Here is a 19,638-nt window from a genome sequence, read left to right as displayed (position 1 = left end):
CGTGGGAACGAGATCACGGCTTACTAAACTGTGGCCACGCATTAGGATCTAATTCCCGCGCTTTACTAAGTCATGGCCATGACTTAATTATCTCATTTCCATGCTTTACTAAGTCGTGGCCAGGCATTAGCAACTCATTCCCACGCCTTACCAAGTTGTGGCCATGCATTATTTTTATTTATACAAGATGTCACCAGTCACCTTTCACACTGAACGCTGAATGAATGAAAATTTGCCGGGTGAAGCTCAGTGAGGACCACAGCTGAAAATGGAGTCAACCACGGCAATTTTTCCAATTTCGGCAATACACTTTCCAATCGTCTCAGCGTGGTCAATAGCAGAGCAGCAGACAGGTCTGGTGGTTCTTCTAGTCACCTGATAGGTTGGATTTATCAGAGAATGCTGCCCACTTGGTCAAGCGTTGTGCACCATGAGTGCTGTGAAAGGGGTTTGAGTTCTAATGGAGTTGTGGTCTAAACAAGTGATCTGAGGGCTTGAAGGACCAGAAAGAAAACAGTCCTCTTTATAGTTCACTTACATTGTGAACACAAAAAGAACTGAGGTCATTTACATTTGGTTCCCTTCCAGGTTCACTTTAACAGACCTCGGATCGGTTCTTTTAAAACGAACTATATGTGAAAACACTGTTTAACTGCACTGAAAGTTTTTTGACCTCTAGTTTACTGTGTGTGAGATTAAGCTGATGATTTTCTTTTGAGAGATTGATTGCTCTTGCCAGATCAACAAAAATGTCAGACTGTGAACAAATAAAGACTATTTTCAGAAGCTGATAGTAAATTCAGTGTATGTGCAGCAACAGTTGATCAATGCAACACATTCCAGAATTGCATTTATTTAACTATTCTATCAGTCAAACAATCCATCACAGAAAGCAAATTCCAGTAGTATCTGAAGAATATAACGTCCAACCCTGTGTGTTTATACATGCAAAGTGTTCCCTCAAAATACTTCTCTGAGCAAATATTGTAGTTACCTCATCCAGACATGTAATTGTGTGTGTGTGTGTGTGTGTGTGTGTGTGTGTGTGTGTATGTATATATATATATATATATATATATATATATATATATATATATATATATATATATGTGTGTGTGTGTGTGTGTGTGTGTGTGTGTGTGTGTGTGTGTGTGTGTGTGTGTGTGTGTGTGTATGTGTGTATATATATATATATATATATGTGTGTGTGTGTGTGTATATATATATATATATATATATATATATATATATATATATATATATATATATATATATATATATATATATATATCTTTGAATTCAGGTGTTCCAATCACTTCCATGGCCACAGGTGTATAAAACCAAGCAGATAGGCATGCAGACTGCTTCTACAAACATTTGTGAAAGAATGGATCACTCTCAGAAGCTCAGTGAATTCCAGGATGCCATTCATGAAATTCTCACTTCTAAATATTCCACAGTCAGCGGTCAGTGGTATTATGGCTATAGCTTTACCTCTTCAGGGAAGGCTTTCCACAAGGTTTAGGAGTGTGTTTATGGGATTCTTCCAGTAGTGCATTTGTGAGGTCAAACACTGATGTTGGACGAGGAAGCCTGGCTCTCAGTCTCCGCACTAATTCATCCCAAAGGTGTTCTGTTGGGTTGAGGTCAGGATTCTGTGCAGGCCAGTCAAGTTCTTCCACACCAATCTCACTCATCCATGTCTTTATGGACCTTGGCTTTGCGCACTGGTGTGCATGTTGGAACAGGAACAGGCTATCCCTAAACTGTTCCCACAAAGTTGGGAGCATGAAATTGTTGAAAATCTCTTGGTCTGCTGAAGCATTAAGAGTTCCTGCGCTTGTTGATTTAAGGCTTGGATGCAGCTTCTCGGCCATGGAAACCCATCCCGTGAAGCTCTCTATGCACCGTTTTTGAGCTAATCTCAAGGCGACATGAAGTTTGGAGGTCTGTAGCGATTGACTCTGCAGAAAGTTGGTGACCTCTGCGCACTATGCGCACCAACTTCTGACCCCATCATTTTACGAGGCCTACCTCTTCGTGGCTGAGTTGCTGTCATTCCCAATCACTTCGACTTTGTTATAATGCTACTAACAGACTGGAATATTTAGTAGCGAAGAAATTTCATGACTGGACTTGATGCACACGTGGCATCCTATCATGGTACCATGCTGGAATTCACTGAGCTGCTGAGAGCGACCCATTTTTTCACAAATGTTTGTAGAAGCAGTCTGTCTGCCTAGGTGCTTGGTGTTTTACACCTGTGGCCATGCAAGTGATTGCAACACCTGAATTCAGTGATTTGGATTGGTCAGTGAATACTTTTGGCAGGTGTGTGTGTGTGTGTGTGTGTGTGTGTGTGTGTGTGTGTATATATATACATACATACAGCAAAGCCCGAAATTATTCATGGCCCTGGCAAATTTTGACTTAGTTACTTTTATTCAACCAGCAATTTTTTTGACTGGAAATCTTTTGGTATCGCCCAGAAGATAATAAGACGATGTACAAGAGGCATCATTGTGGAAAAAAAATATTTCTTAGCTTTTATTTACATTTGAATAAAAAGTGGCATGTCCAAAATTATTCATACCCTTCTCAATAATCAATAGAAAAGCCTTTATACGTTATTACAGCAATCAAACAATTCCTATCATTGCTGACCAGCCTTTTGCATGGGTCCACTGGTATTTTTACCTATTCAACTTTAGCGATGAGCTCCAACTCTTTCAGGTTGGAGGGTCTCCTTGCCATCACCCTGATCTTTAGCTCCCACAGATTCTCAATTGGATTCAAGTCAGGACTGCAAAATGTTATTTTTTGTCCACTAACCATTTCTTCACCACTTTTGCTGTGTTTTGGGTCGTTGTCGTGCTGAAGTGTCCACTGGTGCACAAGGCCACAATTCTCTGCAGATTGCCTGTTGTTGTTGTTGTTGTTGTTGTTGTTGTTGTTGTTGTTGTTGTTGTTGAGAATCTTGATGTATTGCTATTTTTCATGGTGCCGTTTACTGTGATAAGTTTCCCTGGACCATTGGCTGAAAAATATCCCCAAATCATGTTCGACAGTGAGGACAGTGGGGATGGTGTTCTTAGGGTTGAAGGCTTCTCCTTTTTTACGCCAAATGAAGGATACATCATTGTGGCCAAACAATTCCATTGTTGTTTCATCTGATCATAAAACAGAAGTTGTCTTCTTTGTCCAGATGAGCATTTGCAAAGGTCAAGCGGGCTTTTGTGTGCCTTTTCTGGAAAAGTGGCGTCCTTCTTGGTTTGCGTCCGTGGAACCCAGCAGTGTGCAGTGTCTGGACGGTCTGCCTTGAGACGTTGCCACCAGCAAAGCCCAGATTGACCAGGATGGCCTTGGTGGTGATCCTTGCATTTTTTTCACCTTTCTCACTATCCTCCTTGCCAGCACAGGTGTCACTTTTGGATTCTGACCACGTCCTCTGAGATTTTCCACAGTGCGGAACGTCTTGTATTTTTGAATAATACTTTGCACTGTGGCCACTTTGCACTATGGCCTTATGGCCCTTTCCTGACTTGTGAGCAGCCGCAATGGCAGCCGCAGGTCCTTAGTGAGCTCCTTTGTCTTAGCCATGACTGTCCACAAACCAACTGCAGAGAGCTGCTGTCTTTCACCTATTGAGTTGATTAAAACAGCTGTTCCCAATGAATCAGGGTATCAGCTTAGACTATTTGGAATGGTATAGAACTTTTGGATTTTTCCATAGATTGTGATAGTTTGCAAAGGGTATGAATAATATAGGTCATTCCAGTTTTTGTTCAAATGTAAATAAAAGTTGAGAAATATTATAGAAATATCGCTGCTGTTGGAAACAAAAACTTCTATCTCCGTTTTTTCATTGTTTTTCAGTTTTTGAGAATTTGAAAATGCAAGTTGTTCTTTACATTGTGTCAAACTTTCATAATGAATGGACCAAATGAAATGGCCCATAATGACTTGAAAAAGGAAAAACATGCTTTAAAGTTACCCTTTTAGAGATACAAGGTTTTGTTCCGACAACAACTTTGAGGGGTGGGGCTAAACAAATGTATGCTGAATAGTTGGATATATTTAAATGCCTTGGTTTTTCGTGACATCACAAAAATGCTGAATTCAAAATGGACTGTTTTTGTAGCTATGTTTCCATATGTGGATTTAATTGAATAGAGAGTGAATAGCAGGGAGTTGATAGTCAATTTACTATCATTAAGAAATCAAAAAAGTAAAAAATACAAAGGATTATCTGTAATATGTAAAGTTTTACACTGAAAGATGTAGCAGGTCTACTTTCCCCACACTCCCTTTTCTGGCCCTAGAGAGGGTCATGTGAGTGAAACTGTGTTGACAATTCCTATTGGAGTCCTGTGAAAGTCATGGGACAGGCACGATGCTCAGTGTTTCTGTATACAAGCCTATTGAGTCCTATTGAGGTAGGTTAATGGACTGGTCCTCTACTTTCTCATGATGAAATAAAGATATAAATAGGACAAAGAATATAAAGAAATAAAGACTTTTATAGTTCATTAAGCCACATGTCTACTACTGATACGTGTGAACTCCTGTGTGAGATATTTTTAGGACGTAACGCGGTGAAATAACGCGAATCAACGCCTCCATCCGCTCCTGTAAGGAAATCAGGGCTGGTAGTGGGCGCTGCTCGATTCTCCTGATTTGCAGAGCACGCCGTGTTAAATGTGAGCAGCAGCGAGTGGGTGGAGCTTCAGCGGCGGAGAGCGAAACGGCTCCATCACCACAGAAAGTAAGCCATTTATTCTCACTTACTCGATTTTAACCCGCTGATTTGCGTATATGTTCCTCGGTCTGTGGGATTTTATTAGCCAGGAGCATCTAGAAATCGCTGGGAGCCGGCAGTATGCTGTGCACGCGATGTAAACATCAGTAGCCTCTGCGCTCTGCACATGAGCTCGATTTGGGCTGAACAGGCGCAGCTTAGGCTGCTTTAACCCCGTTTAATGCGCACAGCAATTTTAAAACCACTGCACTGAGGCTGTCGTTTTGATTCACGCAGGAATGACCCACGTAATGCCACATATTCCATATTTTTAGCAAGATAGGTCGTAGTTTTATAAGGTTATATCAATATTGGATGTAATTACGTCAAATAGTCCAGTGTGGGTGATCAGCCACAGGCCCGCTGAAGAAAACAGGCGTACCAGACTGGCGCAGGTGCAGAAACTCCTGTAAGAGTATACACTGAAGGTCAGTAGCAGCATGCACTTTAGAGGGCGAGGCCTACAGCGTTTTAACCCCGCTAGAACCATTTGTGGTCGTAGCAGAGCAGGCCACGTAAACAGAGTGGTTCTTACGTGATTTTAATGCTGCTGTTGTTCCGCAGGGCTGCACTGTGCTGCTGCTACAGGAATCATCATGTCTTACCGCTCCCAGCCACGAGACTTCAGCAACCTCATTCAAACATGCAGCTCCAACATCCAGAAAATCACCCAGAATAGTAAGTGACAACAAGCAGGTTCTCCATAAACATTCAAGAAACTTCTAAATGCCTTTAAGTGCAAAACCATTATGGGCTGTTTTCTCAGACAGGGATTAAGCATTGACTTGACTACACAATCATTTAAAGGGAAATCATCCATAGGAAAATATTGTCCATGATTTGGGTTAATCCCTGTCCTGGAAACCGGTCTCACAGAGTTGTTTGTGTCTCTTTAAGATGGTTTCCCACCTTTCTTCAGTTTTAAGTTTTTTTTTCTCTACTAGAAGTCTTGATACAGGATTTGTGTTGCCGATTTTTCAAAAGAACCAAACAATAAGTATTAGTCTGCATTACTGTTTAATCAGGATCAGGGTTAAATTCCTCAGTTATTAATTTCTGCTCTTGATAGAAACTGTCTTTAGTATTACAACAGTAGGGGGTCTGAAATACCACTGTGACCCCTTTAACACGAATTGGCAGCCTCTTGCTGTTAACTCAAAATGATCATTTGTTTCAGAAAGTACGTCATCTGATATGAAATATTAACAAATGTCCAGCATGAAAAAGATCAAGGCATTTTATATATCCATATTCAAAAGTTTGGGCACCCCTAGTCAAATTGCATGTTGTGTTGAAGTTACACTTCCTCAACAGAGAACACGTTTCTGCACGTTTTAATGTACAGTTACTGTTTATTTGCTGAGTTTAACATGCTGGCAGAAATCACAGCATAAATGTGGCCTGTGCACAAGTTATGGCACATTTTATGTTTTATTTTTTTTAGTAAATTATTTTTTAAGGAAATAAATCCATGCTCTAAAATTAGCAGGGAATGCTATATGTAAAGTTCTCTGTAGAGGATATGTTAACTTATTTTCACTTAGAAAGTCAATAAAGTGTGTCATTTAATGAGGAGTGTTCACACTTTTGTATATGACTGTGTATCTGCAACTATCCTGAGGAACAGATTTATTATACAGAGAATAAATTCAATTATACTTGGATTAGTAATGAAGGTTATTAGTGCTATAAATTAAAGAAGCCTTTTTCACCTGTTTTCAGGACTAACAAAATGTAAGTGTAAGACTGTGTTTGTATTTTTCCCTGTTCTATGTGTTCAGCTGGCCAAATCAAAGCCATGCTGTTCCAGCTTGGCAGCAGACCAGACACACCTGAACTTCAGGACAGACTGTAAGTTGAACCTGTCTTCACTGCCAGCACATTCATCCATCATCTAGTTTATCTAAAGCCATTTCGAATCCTCAGTCTGTCCTCCAGGAAATACACAACCTGCACACAATAATTTTGTGAAAGCATGTCCCAGTTGTTGTTTCAAAGGAATAATGAAACAAGGACAATGGTGTTAATTTTCCCACGAGATGCATGCACTCAGATTAAAAACTGTTAGTGATAATTCTCTAATCTATATTCCATACGCATACTTCATTTCTAGAAAATGATTTGAAGAGCGTAAAGAGTTTGTGTGAGTGTGTGTTAATGAATGAATCCTCAACTTTTGAGTATTTGAATTGCATGAGACTTTTATGCTCAGTGACACTATCCTTTTTGTCATTTTGTTGATGGATTTCCTCTGTCATCACAAACATTGTGCCATAGTACTGTGCTAATAAAACAGGTTTCTAAGCTTATTACCTTTATAGGTCTGCCTTTAGCATTTGTAACAGCCTTGTGTCCATATCGCTTTGTGGTGCTCAGTCAGCAGATGCAGCATTATACAAACCAGTTAGCCAAAGAGACCAACAAGCACTTGAAAGAACTGGGTTCTCTACCTCCACCTCAGTCTCCATCAGAGCAGGTAAGCTCATTTCTCTAGTTAGCCAAGGGGCATGCTATAGCAAAGAGCAGTTAAAAGCATCTCGACTATCTACACAGCGGCAACAGAGGATCCAGAAGGACCGGCTGATGAATGACTTCTCAGCAGCACTCAACAACTTCCAGGTGGTACAGCGTCGAGCAGCCGAGAGGGAGAGAGAATCAGTGGCCAGGGCCAGGGCAGGCACCCGCCTTCTGGTACATTATCTGCCTTTTCACTCCATAAACCTAGTGACAGTAGTGATAACAAACTTGAAAAAATTCTGATTTGAAACTTTCTATAGAAAGTATACTATTATTATCTGGATTTTTTCCATTTTTGTAGGTTGATGATGGTAGTCATGATGAACAGCTTGTGACATTTGATAAGTAAGTGAACTTATAACTCTGATCAGAGTGAACTGTGAATAAAATTACTTTATCATTGCTTTGAAATCTGCAAACTAATGCTTGTATTAATAAGAATACATTAGGCAGGTGGTAAAATAGATTTCAGCATCTCTAATCATAATTAAAAGCAAACAGTACAGTCAAAGCGATCATTATTAGATTGGGGTGGATGAGAGCTTTGGATAGCACTAGCAAAGGGTTACTGTGTGTCCGTAGAAATGAAGACTCAAGGCAGAGTCAAAGTCTGGCAGAAGAGGAGCCTGTCACAGAAGATGACCTGGAGCTGATCAAGGAGAGGGAAACCAACATCAGACAGCTGGAGGTTAGTTTTCCCTTACAGCTGGCAGTGGGAGTTGTAGTGCTACACAGAAAAGCACCATTACTGAAGTCGCACAGCAGCAAAATTTCTGTGCAGTGTTTTGTCCGTTCAAATTAATTTATTGCGATTGCAGATCTAAATGAACTCTGCAGGTATATCATTGCTGTTGGAACAACCTCATATCTCAAAAACATAACTTCACAGAAGAAGGAACTTAACATTCTTAACTTTCAGTGTGAATTTAATATAACAAGGTTTTTACTGGAAGTTGTTTTAGACCATTTCTGTTTGTCTGTTTGTCATGAAATCAGATGGAGACATAAATGAGGCATTTCAAATTATGTAAAAAAAAAAAAAAAAGGGACATGTGGTTTTGTTATGAGGCTGATATGTACAAAACTTTCAAAGCATTTCAATGGAAAATGTACATTACATGTAATATGAACAAAATATATGCACATGTCCAGAATGCACACAAGGATTCCAATTGTCAAATTGATTGAATTTTATTGATCTATTGAATAATAGATTGTTAAATTTGTATGCTGCCTTTTTCAGCTGGTAAAGCATGACTGCCCAAAGGGTAATCAGCAGGCCAAAGTTGGATCATGACAATATTTGATTTGGCCTACCAAAAATGTACCTAACCCAACCCCCTTACCACAAACTATTTTTTATATCTTAGTCATTCTGATGGGTTTTTTTTTTTTATTTCAAAGTCATGAAAATGACATTCTAAACTATTTGTAGCCAGCCAACCCTATTTATTATTATACTGTTTTATTTTTGGCTCACAACAAACACGTTTATATATAAATAAAAATTTATAAATAAAAGTATAAAAATCCATTCTGACCTATTAGTCGAATTATTAGAAGGCTTATTAGGCTGCGTGTAAACAAAAAATATGAACTGAAATGATCACTGTCACTTACGTACGGTAAGTGACTGATCATTTCAGTTCAGATTTTTTGTGCATATTTTTTTTTTGTGCATTTGAGGCTCAATTTTTTTTTTTTTTTTTTTTTTTTTTTTTTTAATTTTGAATTAAACAATAAATGTTTGTGCATATCACTGCTCAAGTAAGATATTATACTTGAAGCATTATTTAACTGAAGCATTGTTAGCATGTACATGGAAACATACAGGTTAATTGCATTGTATCTCAGTAATGTTTTAATTATATATATCTATCCATCCATCCATCCGTTATCTTCCGCTTCTCCGGGGTTCGGGTCGTGGGGGCAGCATCCTAAGCAATGAGGCCCAGACCTCCCTTTCCCCAGCCACTTCCACTAGCTCTCCAAGGGGAATTCCGAGGCACTCCCAGGCCAGCTGGGCGATATAGTCATGCCAGCGTGTCCTGGGTCTTCCCCGGGGTCTCCTCCCAGGTGGACTTGCCTGTGACACCTCCCGAGGAAGGCATCCAGGAGGCATCCTAACCAGATGCCTGAACCACCTCAGCTGGCTCCTCTCGACATGAAAAAGCAGCGGCTCTACTCCGAGTCCCTCCCGGATGACCGAACTTCTCAATCTCTAAGGGAGACACCCTGCGGAGGAAACTCATTTCGGCCGCTTGTATTCGCAATCTTATTCTTTCGGTCATTACCCAAAGCTCATGACTATAGGTGAGGGTGGGAACGTAGATCGACTGGTAAATCGAGAGCCTTGCCTTATGGCTCAGCTCTTTCTTTACCACAACAGACCGGTAAAGAGCCCGCATCACTGCTGACCCAGCACCAATCCGCCTTGTCAATCTCCCAACTTTTTTTTTTTTTTTTTTAACCAGTGGCTCTAAAGAGAAATTTCAGTCTTAATGGAATTTCTTCTTATTGCAGTCTGATATCATGGATGTGAACCAGATCTTTAAGGACTTGGCTGTTATGATTCATGACCAGGGTGATATGATAGGTGAGTCTATCAATCATTAATGTGTATTCTAAGTGGAGGAGCACTTTTGCCTTGATCTAGTGGCATGATGTTTCAATTTGGATTGACTAACGCCCATTGTTCGTCCTATTTGTGTACTTTTCCCCCGTGTGATCCGCATTGACTATACTGCCAGTTACCCATCATATTGAAAAAAATCATTTATGCAATTCTCTTAATGTGTAAATCAAGCTGTTTAACACTTTGCTGTTTTTAAAAGAAAAAAAGGCCAGCTTAAGTTGTCATTAAGCTTAATTTCTACTATTCCTCTCACACAGACAGCATAGAGGCAAATGTGGAGAGTGCTGAGGTGCATGTGGAGCGTGGAGCTGAACAACTCCAGCGTGCTGCATACTACCAGGTAGAACCATGATGACAGCATTGTTTAAACATTGCACCTAATCTCAGCTATTCTAAACACACTTTATTGTAGCAAAAACCCCTTCAACAGGGCTCACTTTGTTGTCTTTGTCCTCTACAGAGAAAATCACGCAAGAGAATGTGTATCCTGGCTCTGGTGCTGTCCTTGGTGGTGACCATTTTTGCCATAATTATTTGGCAAGCTATCAAATAAGGTGATAGCACACAATTGATTTGGTGCACTTTATGTTATTTGGTGGTGAGTGGATAGAGAATGGCTGACTGGTGAGCATCTGTGTGTGTGTGTGTGTGTGTGTGTGTGTGTGCGCATGTAATGTGTGTGCTAAATCTACTGTTAAGCAAAGACTGAAATTTTCCTCTTATTGCCTAGATCAAGTCTAGTTTAATGATCAATGTATAACAGAAAATGAACTAAATCTTCAAAGAATCTTGCATGTCTACCACCCCTTTTTACAGGTTAACATGATAATGCAAGTGTTGTCCAGTTCCCAGATATTAGGCAACGTAATAGTAGGTGGCGAAACCTATTACTTGTGCGAGTGGGTGAGTGTGTTTACAGTACAGTCTGTAAATTAACAGACAGTGACATGATTTTTGTAGTTTGGGCTCTGTATTCAACTTTACTTAAATGACCCAGTTGCTGTAAGGTGAAAGTTCAGAGTGTCGACTTTAATTGAAGGGTATTTTCATCTGTACTAGGTATACATATGGGAACCACAGCTCATTCTAGGAACTATAAGTAACCGTTGGTGTACCTTGTGTCATTGCCAGCACGATCATGCATTATTAGTTGCACAAGAATCTAATAAAGAAGCTAATAAAACGTTTAAAGTTGATTTCAGATTGACATTTGAATCTTGATAAATAAATTAGAGGTACAGCCAAAAAGGTAGGTGCAACTGTTTGGTACACAAACATGTTCTTACTGTTAAGGACGGACCAAAATACACAAGAGAATGACAGAAGGATAGGTGAAGAAAAACTTTTGGAAAGATCAGGAACACACTTCATGATGTACCCACAGATGAGGGTTTACAACAACATTTTTGTTCACAGAAGTTTTGCTAAAAATTATGTAGTGGCACTGGCATTCATTGCTCATGCTAGCCAGCTCAATGATCTGTACTGACATTTACAGAAGCAGCATAACTGTTCAGATGCACCCAAATACCTCAAATTTCAGAGAATGGCACTTCACCTTGCAGTCAGATAATAACCCAAAGCATGCCATTAAAACAGAGTCACCTAGGTGTTCAGGGACAATGAGTGGAATATTTTTGACTGGGCAGATCTAGTGTCTAATTTCTAGTGTTTCTTAACCCTGCTCCTAGGGGACCCATTTTTCTGTACATGTTCTCAGCACACCTGGTCTAGGTTGTCAGCTGATCATCAACTCCTTATTAAGCTGTATCTGAGTTATTGAGACAGGTAATAGTTAAAACATATCAGCACTCAATGAATGCAATTCACTTATCTAAAGCATCCACATCAAGCAAGAATAATTGCACTTTGAGACTGACAGAGCATCACCAGGGAAGATACATGCCTACTTGCCTCCTACAGCAGTGCCAGTCTTTATGCCCTCTCAGAAAATAGGTACTAAACTGTCAGTGTGGTGGTACCGTCAAGGGTACATCTTTTGTAATTTCAGGGAACATTATTGTACCATAATCCATTGTACTTATATTTTTAAGTTGTATTGACTCCACATACCCTGTCTTGTCATCAGAGAAATATTATTTAAGGTGCACAATTGGACCTAAATACAGCTGATGTATCTGTGCATTTTTAATGTTAATACATTTATACTTACAGCGCAGGGAGATATTTAAGTTTACTGTCTTGTTCTGATCTACTTTGGAAACAAAATCCTGTTTGGTGTAGAATTTTTGGGGGCAGGCTGTTTGAAAATATTTCCCAGTAGCTGGCTAATGCAGAAGGCAGACAACTAACATTTACTACTAGGCAGCCAAATATGTCTATATTTATTAGCCTCTACACCATTAATTACTAATTGCTTTAGGGGGATTCAGTGTTTGTGTACTGTATGCTGGGTATCATAGTGTAGTGTATGCTGGGAATTGCAGTGAGAAAACACTGATGGGTGAAAACACAGAAAGGGTACCAAATCACTGAAGACAACATATTTATTTTTAGGCAGTAATGCCCCTTGACAGCAGTCCTAGAATGCAAAGTATTCACAGCCTTTTAAATGCAACAATGTAATTAAAAATAATGTTAATTTGTCCACTTATGCATGATCTGTTGAGGTAGTGGGACTGATTCCTGTATGTAAATGTACATACCCTTATTAAAATAAATCCATTATTCTACACTTTTACCTTAGAGTCGCCATCAAATCCAAAGTGTTGGATCCAGTGTAACAGAGTACAGAGCCAAAACATACAAAAAAATTGTCATTGCCCAGATGTTAATGTAAATGTTAATTGCACTAATGAAGGTATTGCACATATTGTACATGTACTTGCTAATACTTACTTTTTTTCCCCCCCCTGTAATCACAATAATGCATATTTATAAAAAGTGTATTCAACTGTGGCACAATGTTAGGTCTTTTTTAAGTGGTATGGTAACCTTAAAGAAAGTTCAGAATCATTCAACCAAATGTTTGACATGTCATATGGCAAACTAGTAGTCATCTAATGTTAATATATAGTGTTTTTCCCCCTCTCTCCCCTCTTGCTCATGTTGAGGTTGACCAGTGTATTTTCATTGTAGCGATGTGAGATTATATACTGCAACTCCTTGAGACTCAGCAGGAGGAAATTTGCTATCAAAACATTTCATTTTATAGTGATACTTGAATTGTTAGAATATACCCTTGTTGTCTATATATGCTATAAATGAAAGTTGTCACTATACAGTTTTTTAAGTGATCTATTTATTTATGTGGCTTTAAAATTATGTTAATGCTTGCTTTTATTAATTTTAGTGATGCTGTTGTGTAAACAGAAGCTCTATGTTTGACTTAAGTTTTCACTTAATATCAGAATGTATTTCCTAAATGCCTCAAATAAATTTGATTTGATTGAAGTTTTAGATAGTAGATGTCTGTGGCATGACCACCAGTTCTGTAGGTTAGCCAAGATTAAAAGCCTGCTTTGTGCATAACTCATTTGGCAACAGACTTCAGAGATCTGCTACTGTGCTGACTAAATGGCAAAATAATAACAATGATGATGACAATAATCCCAAAATAAATGTAGTATGTTAAGTAAAGTTGGTAAGTAGTCTATGAGAAAATAAATCCACTACCTTTTACACTGACTGTCATTTGTAGCATACACATCCTATTGGTTGTTATAATTAAGATAGCTGTTGTTCTGAAATACTCAATGTTTTTATATTGACCACTGGGTGGCACTCGATGTGCATAAATAAAGAGAGGTTCTGTTATTACTAGTCCAGTATTTACATAAAATGTAAATAAGCGCAGGAATCCTCAAGGTATCAACCATAGGCATTGCTGACCTTAGTTAAAATTAATTGTGGTTTTGTCTGGGACACTGGGACTGAGGGAGTCTATTTAGTTCATTTCTCCATGGAAGATCTTTCTTGCAGGTGTCCTTGACTTTGTATGGCAACAATTCACACAATTCCCATATGACTCTGTTTTAATTTAATCTCTTTGGTCATGGAAGCTTAACTATGGCAAAAAAGGCTTCAGATAAATTTTTGTTTATGTATTTCTTTGTAGGCACTACTTTAGTTGTATTGTCTTGCTATAAATGCACTCAAAACGATAACAAGGGCAATCATCAATTTTTCACTAAACTCACTAAAGGCAGAGCAAGAACTGCCACAGACATCTCTCCCGAGTATTGAACCCATAACGGTTCCAAATGAGTGCACTTAATATGACTTAAAACCTAATATGGCATTAAATGTGCTTATTATCTGATGATAGTTTTTGAGGCTGGCTTTCCGATATGCTTTGTTTATGTTCCGTGATTGTAAATTAATTCAAACAGACTTTTTAGGTGTGAAATATATAAACAATATGAATGTTGTTAAGCAATGTAGTTTCTTTTCCAATTTCTGTAAGTAGATGATGTGATGGAATCTCATTGTTGCTTTAAGTGGACTCTGACTGGTCTGGAATTTCACACATGGAAAATGCTACTGTCTTTAGCATTTTAAGGTATATTCAAGGCTATTTGGCTTATTTTGAAACATTTCTCCTCTATTAAAGGGAAAGCTTCAGATCTGTGTGATTTCTGAGATTGTCCTGCTTTGACACTAGTATTGTGTAATTAGATTTGTAACAGTTATGCTGTACAAATGACACTTTAGTTTGCACACTAATATAGACTAATGTATAATGGACTCTTGATTTTAAATCCTGCTAATGCTAGCTATAAGCACTTTTTAAGCTTATATTTTACTTTCAAGAAACACTGGATTTATTTATTTGACTTTGCTCTCTGTTAGTGCCACATCTTTTATCTGCTTAACACTGGGTGAGGCATCGGCGTTAAAATAACTTTACTTAAATACTTAATAACTTTATTTAAACTCTAAAATATAACTTGTGTGTTGCAGTCACTGCTTATGCAATAGCATGCCCTTTGCTTAGAGGGGGGCCTCCCAGAATCACAAGCGTGTCTTTTGACAGTCTGAGTGTGTGCTGCAGAGTTTAGAGTGATTCTCAAGGTGCTGTTGAGTGGGCCTTGTTCACTTTCATGCGTCATGCGTGGTATCAATCAGCCAGCAACCACCTCCGCTGTCCTCCACAGCTTGCAGGACTAAGGCTCCCATCACTTGGCCATGCACGTCTCCCCCTTCCATCCATAGTCATTAACAGTGATTGGAGTGGATACCTCCTCATCAATGCCAAGTCATCCCTAGGCGATTGAGGTGCTCACCACTTACAGCCATGTTAGTGGTGTGAACTGTGTGGGTGTGGTAAGTATGCATTGCTGTGATGATGCGGTGAGCCTGGTTCCTCCCAAGGTTTCTTCCTCAGTTCTGAGGGAGTTTTTCCTTGCCACTGTTGCCCCCGGCTTGCCCACTGGGGGGTTTCTGTACATTCTTACAGTCCTGTTGAAACTTTGTCTTTTCTGAAATTCTGTAAAGCTGCTTTGTGACAACATCCGTTGTAAAAAGCGCTATACAAATAAATTTGATTTGATTTGATTTGATGTAGATGTAATTGGTGGTCTCCCAGTAGCAGAGGTTTCATTTTCATATAATATCTTACATGGAGTGAATTCCATTTCTATTTGAAATCAAAGCTGACCTGAAAACAATATCAGTTACAACAAACTTTAGTGCAGTACTTTACATACACAGTTATTGGTATTAATGTGGATTTTGTCCCGCTTTTGCTGTAGTAACAGCCTCTTCTGAAAGGGCTTTACACTAAATGTTGGAACATTACTCTGAGGATTTGGTTGCATTTAGCCACAAGAGCAGAGCCACCCAGAGAGAGCTCCCAGCTACGGATAGCTGTAGCATCACCAGGGATCAAACTCGCGAGCTCGTGATGATAGGATGGTTGCGCCACTCGGGAGCCCACGTATTGTTTTGCTGACATATTTGATTGACAGAAAAAGTCAATGATTTATAAAATGTCATTCGATTATATGAAGTTCTTTCTTACAGTACAGTGTTTTTTTTTTTTTTTTTTTTTTTTTTTTTTTTTTTTTTTGACTGACATAACTAACATGCTGCATCAGCCCGGTTAAAGAGGTTCAGAGAAGGCAAAGGTAACATGTAAGTAAGTTGTACACTGACAATAAAGAGCATCATGCCAACCAAGGACCTTTTGTGGGGAAATTGTTATCTAATGAGGTATATAACTAAAAAAAAAAAAAAAGCTGAGGTTGTTCTTTCCTGAATGGAACACACTGTGGATGGACCTGTGATGTCTCTAATGTGAAGTGTTAATTTTGGTCATCAAACTGTTTCTTTAAAACGAGCCATATACAAAACTCAATTCCAAAAATGTTGGGACATAAAACAGAAAGCATGGATTAGTAAATTCTGTTTGACTTGTATCAAATTAAAAAGAGTACAAAAAACACACTTTGTTTTACACGACCTCCATTAAAAGAAAAGTATCTATCTATGGAGAGAGAGTGAGAGAATATTTTTAGATATAAAATTATATCATTTATTTTGATATAAATATATAAAATGAGGGAGAGCTCTCATTCCAGCTTGCAACTTGTTTAAAAAAAAAAAAAGTTGAGACAGGAGCATGTTTATCATTTCCTTATAACAACACATAATAATCATTTGCGGAATGAACAACTGTTTTGAAGTTTTGAAAGCTGATGATTTTTAGCCATTCTTCTGTTATGCAAGTGTTCAGCTGTGCCAACTTGTGGGGCCTTTATTGTGTTCTTTGCTTCATAATGCACCATACAATTTCAATGTGACACTGGTTTGGACAGGTCAGGTCTATCACCCACACTTTTTGCAGCATGTTGTTAGTCCGGAGAGCACAATGTACATTGATTCCATAAGCAGTCTGAACAGTTGACTCGTCTCACTGCAATGTGTTTCCACTGTAAATCAGTCCATCTCAGACTAGACCACAGAAGTCGGTGGTATTTCTGGATGTTGTTGACGTATGGCTTCCACTGTGTTTAGTATATTCTTAACTTGCATTTGTGGATGTAGTGACACATGGTGTTTATTGACAGCAGTATGTCCACAGAGGCGGGATGTTTTTTAATACAGTGCTTGAGAGATCAAAGGTCATGGGCATTTATTTGTTTTGTTTTTTTTGGTGATGCGCAGAAATTTCTTCAGATTCCCTAAATCTTTTGATTCCGTTTTGTACAATTGTTCTTAAACCCAAGCATGACTGCATCACCTATTAAAGATGTTTTTTGAACGTTTCACAGTGTTCCTAGTCTTAAATTGCCCCATCTCAATTTTCAAAATGAGCATATTTACAAAAAAACTAATTAAGCTAATAAGGTAAAGCATTGTGTTTTCGCTGTCTTTTTCATTTACAACCAAAGGATTTTCTAATCGCTACTGAATTTATTTACATTTCAAATACTGTTCCAACTTTTTTGGAATTGAGATTTATAGCGGCAGAATTTGAAGAAAACATTCCTAAGTTCATTCAAGTAGCCAAGCAGTACAAATTCAAATACAAAGATAGAGTAAACTCCTGCAGAGTAGGCAATGCTACAGTCTGAGACTCCTGTGTAATAAAACAATTTAAAATAAACATACAGTTCAGTACAGAATGACAATGCACACAATGTATAACTAACTCAGTTGCATATAACTGATGAGACGAGATGATGTTGCAAATGGTAAAAATAGTTAAAGATATTATTGATGTGCATTGACTTCTCTCTAGGTGCATGAAATATGTAGTACCTGTGTGCTTTGTACTGCTCGAAGATAGAGACAAGATGGTTGGTGTTTTAATAGCATTGTACTCTGCAGTCAGTTCAGGACACCTGAGTTCACTGAAATTACACCGCACCAAGCTTAAGCTAAGCAGTGAATATTCACTCAATGGAATAAGCTTCTAAGTGGCTCTCACTCCACACCTTTAGGCATAATATGATTTTAACTGAGATGATGGATGGTTTGAGTCACCAGTGCCCTTGATTGTGTATGAGTGCGTAGGATGTACAAGATCTTCTGCATCTCATGAGGCATTTAATGAGTTATTGTTAAAACTGAACTCTACAATCTTATTTCTGTAAATAGCTTTGTCATCATGGTTGATCAGTCAGTACTCTGGCATTAAAGTAGATGTGACTTTCTTGTTCACTGTTTGGACCACATAGTCAAAGTGAACTATAAATTCAGTTCAATTCAATTGACTTTAAATTTGTTTGCAAGGTGCTTTTTTTTTTTATATAGAAGTTTTACAGAAATTTCAAGCCCATAGTGGGGACTTCATCTGCTTCTGGTCAACACTAGATAACAAATCAATACAACAACAGTAGTATAAGAGTTGCAAGACCAATGAATAAAGACACAAACTTATCCTAATCATTAGATAAAATTCAGATTGACCATTAAAACCCAATAGCTAATGTATATAAGGGCTCTTTGAAATATCATCACTCTCTCTCCACTGTCAACAAATCTGAAAGACAGCATGAGAACAGCAGGATGACCAGCACAATTATCTCAATTTACCTAAATTCTCTATGTTCATGAACCCCAGATCTGCAACTTTTATGTATCTGGAAAAAAGTAATGACCAAAGGCTTGATTAAACAAGTAACCTTTCTACCTAGACTTAAAAATCAAAGTCCCAAACCCCGACTGGGAAAAAGCTCTCCCCTGCTGTAGCTTTCCCAATTCTAGGTACTAATAGGGAATCAGCACCCTGTGATCAAAGTGAGTTTACCCAGGTGCTGAGGGGCAGCCTTTGAAATGAGGCAGCAGTCTTAATATTTCAGTTTCTTGAAGATCCAAATTGATATAACGGGTCTGCATTTATTTAGTTAGTTATTTATTTATTTTATTTTATTAAATCAAGTGCCCCACTGAACCTCCATATAGTGCAGGTACAGCATCTTGTAACTGAAATAGCTCCGCTCTCTGCAGGCTCTGAGGATCTAAAGGCAAACAACAGGGCACAAAAAGCAGAGACACACAGCAGGAGAACTTTCAGCCTGACGTTTGGGTGAACATTCAGCATTCAGCTGAAGCATTTACCAAGCTCAAACACACCGCATTGCAGTGGACTGAATATTTCAAAAGACAGAGTAAAGCAGTGTTTCCCCAACACTGCTTGTGCATCTTGAAAATAATAGATAATTAAGTAAAGCCTACTGACTGTCTATAACTTGTATGCATTAAGTAGAAAGAGCAGTGAACATCAAGTCATTCTTTGGACAAAGGAGAAATGAGGGGGAGATGATTAAGTATATTCTGTTTGTACTACTGTAAAAAAATGTCAGTTTATGTAGGTTATGTGGAATTGGACATAATGTAATGAGCAGATTAAGATGATTTTCCTTTATTGTGTAATGACTGGTTTTGCAGGGCATAGTATCTTCCAGCCCTGAGATGGACTGGCGACCTATACAGGGTGTTTCCAACCATCCGCCCGATGACCACTGGGACAGGCTCCTGCTTCCCCCGTGACCCAGAACAATAAGCAGCTGAAAGTGTGTGTGTGTGTGTGTGTGTGTGTGTGTGTGTGTGTTTATATAGTATCTTCCACATATCTTTATGTACAGTAAAAAATCTCAAAAATGAGTTATTTAGTGGCTTATTTAATTTAGAAAATATAGATAATACAATTAGTTAGATGTGTTATTGTAGGGCTTTCTACAATATGATAAAGCATTTAGTAAATATGATCCTGATATTT

The 19,638-nt window shown here is 38.5% G+C and overlaps 1 protein-coding gene across 2 annotated transcripts; it reads left to right on the top strand.

Moving 5' to 3' along the window:
* Positions 1–4,608: 4,608 nt before the first annotated feature.
* Positions 4,609–14,534, top strand: stx12l (syntaxin 12, like). Of its 2 annotated transcripts, none has more exons than XM_017708229.2 (10): positions 4,609–4,765; positions 5,363–5,476; positions 6,580–6,649; positions 7,175–7,274; positions 7,352–7,489; positions 7,617–7,660; positions 7,898–8,003; positions 9,839–9,911; positions 10,208–10,290; positions 10,411–14,534. In XM_017708229.2, the coding sequence occupies exons 2-10, from the start codon at positions 5,395–5,397 to the stop codon at positions 10,501–10,503; spliced, it is 789 nt and encodes a 262-aa protein (XP_017563718.1). In that variant the 5' UTR covers positions 4,609–4,765; positions 5,363–5,394; the 3' UTR covers positions 10,504–14,534. The 2 variants fall into 2 exon arrangements, with proteins under 2 accessions (XP_017563718.1, XP_017563720.1); XM_017708231.2 differs by lacking the exon at positions 4,609–4,765 and adding an exon at positions 4,889–5,226 and having other exon boundaries at positions 10,411–10,503.
* The last annotated feature ends 5,104 nt before the right edge of the window (positions 14,535–19,638 follow it).

Source organism: Pygocentrus nattereri, chromosome 3 (assembly GCF_015220715.1).
Source record: "Pygocentrus nattereri isolate fPygNat1 chromosome 3, fPygNat1.pri, whole genome shotgun sequence".
Taxonomy (NCBI): Eukaryota; Metazoa; Chordata; class Actinopteri; order Characiformes; family Serrasalmidae; genus Pygocentrus; species Pygocentrus nattereri.
This window is presented reverse-complemented; position numbering and strand designations above follow the sequence as displayed.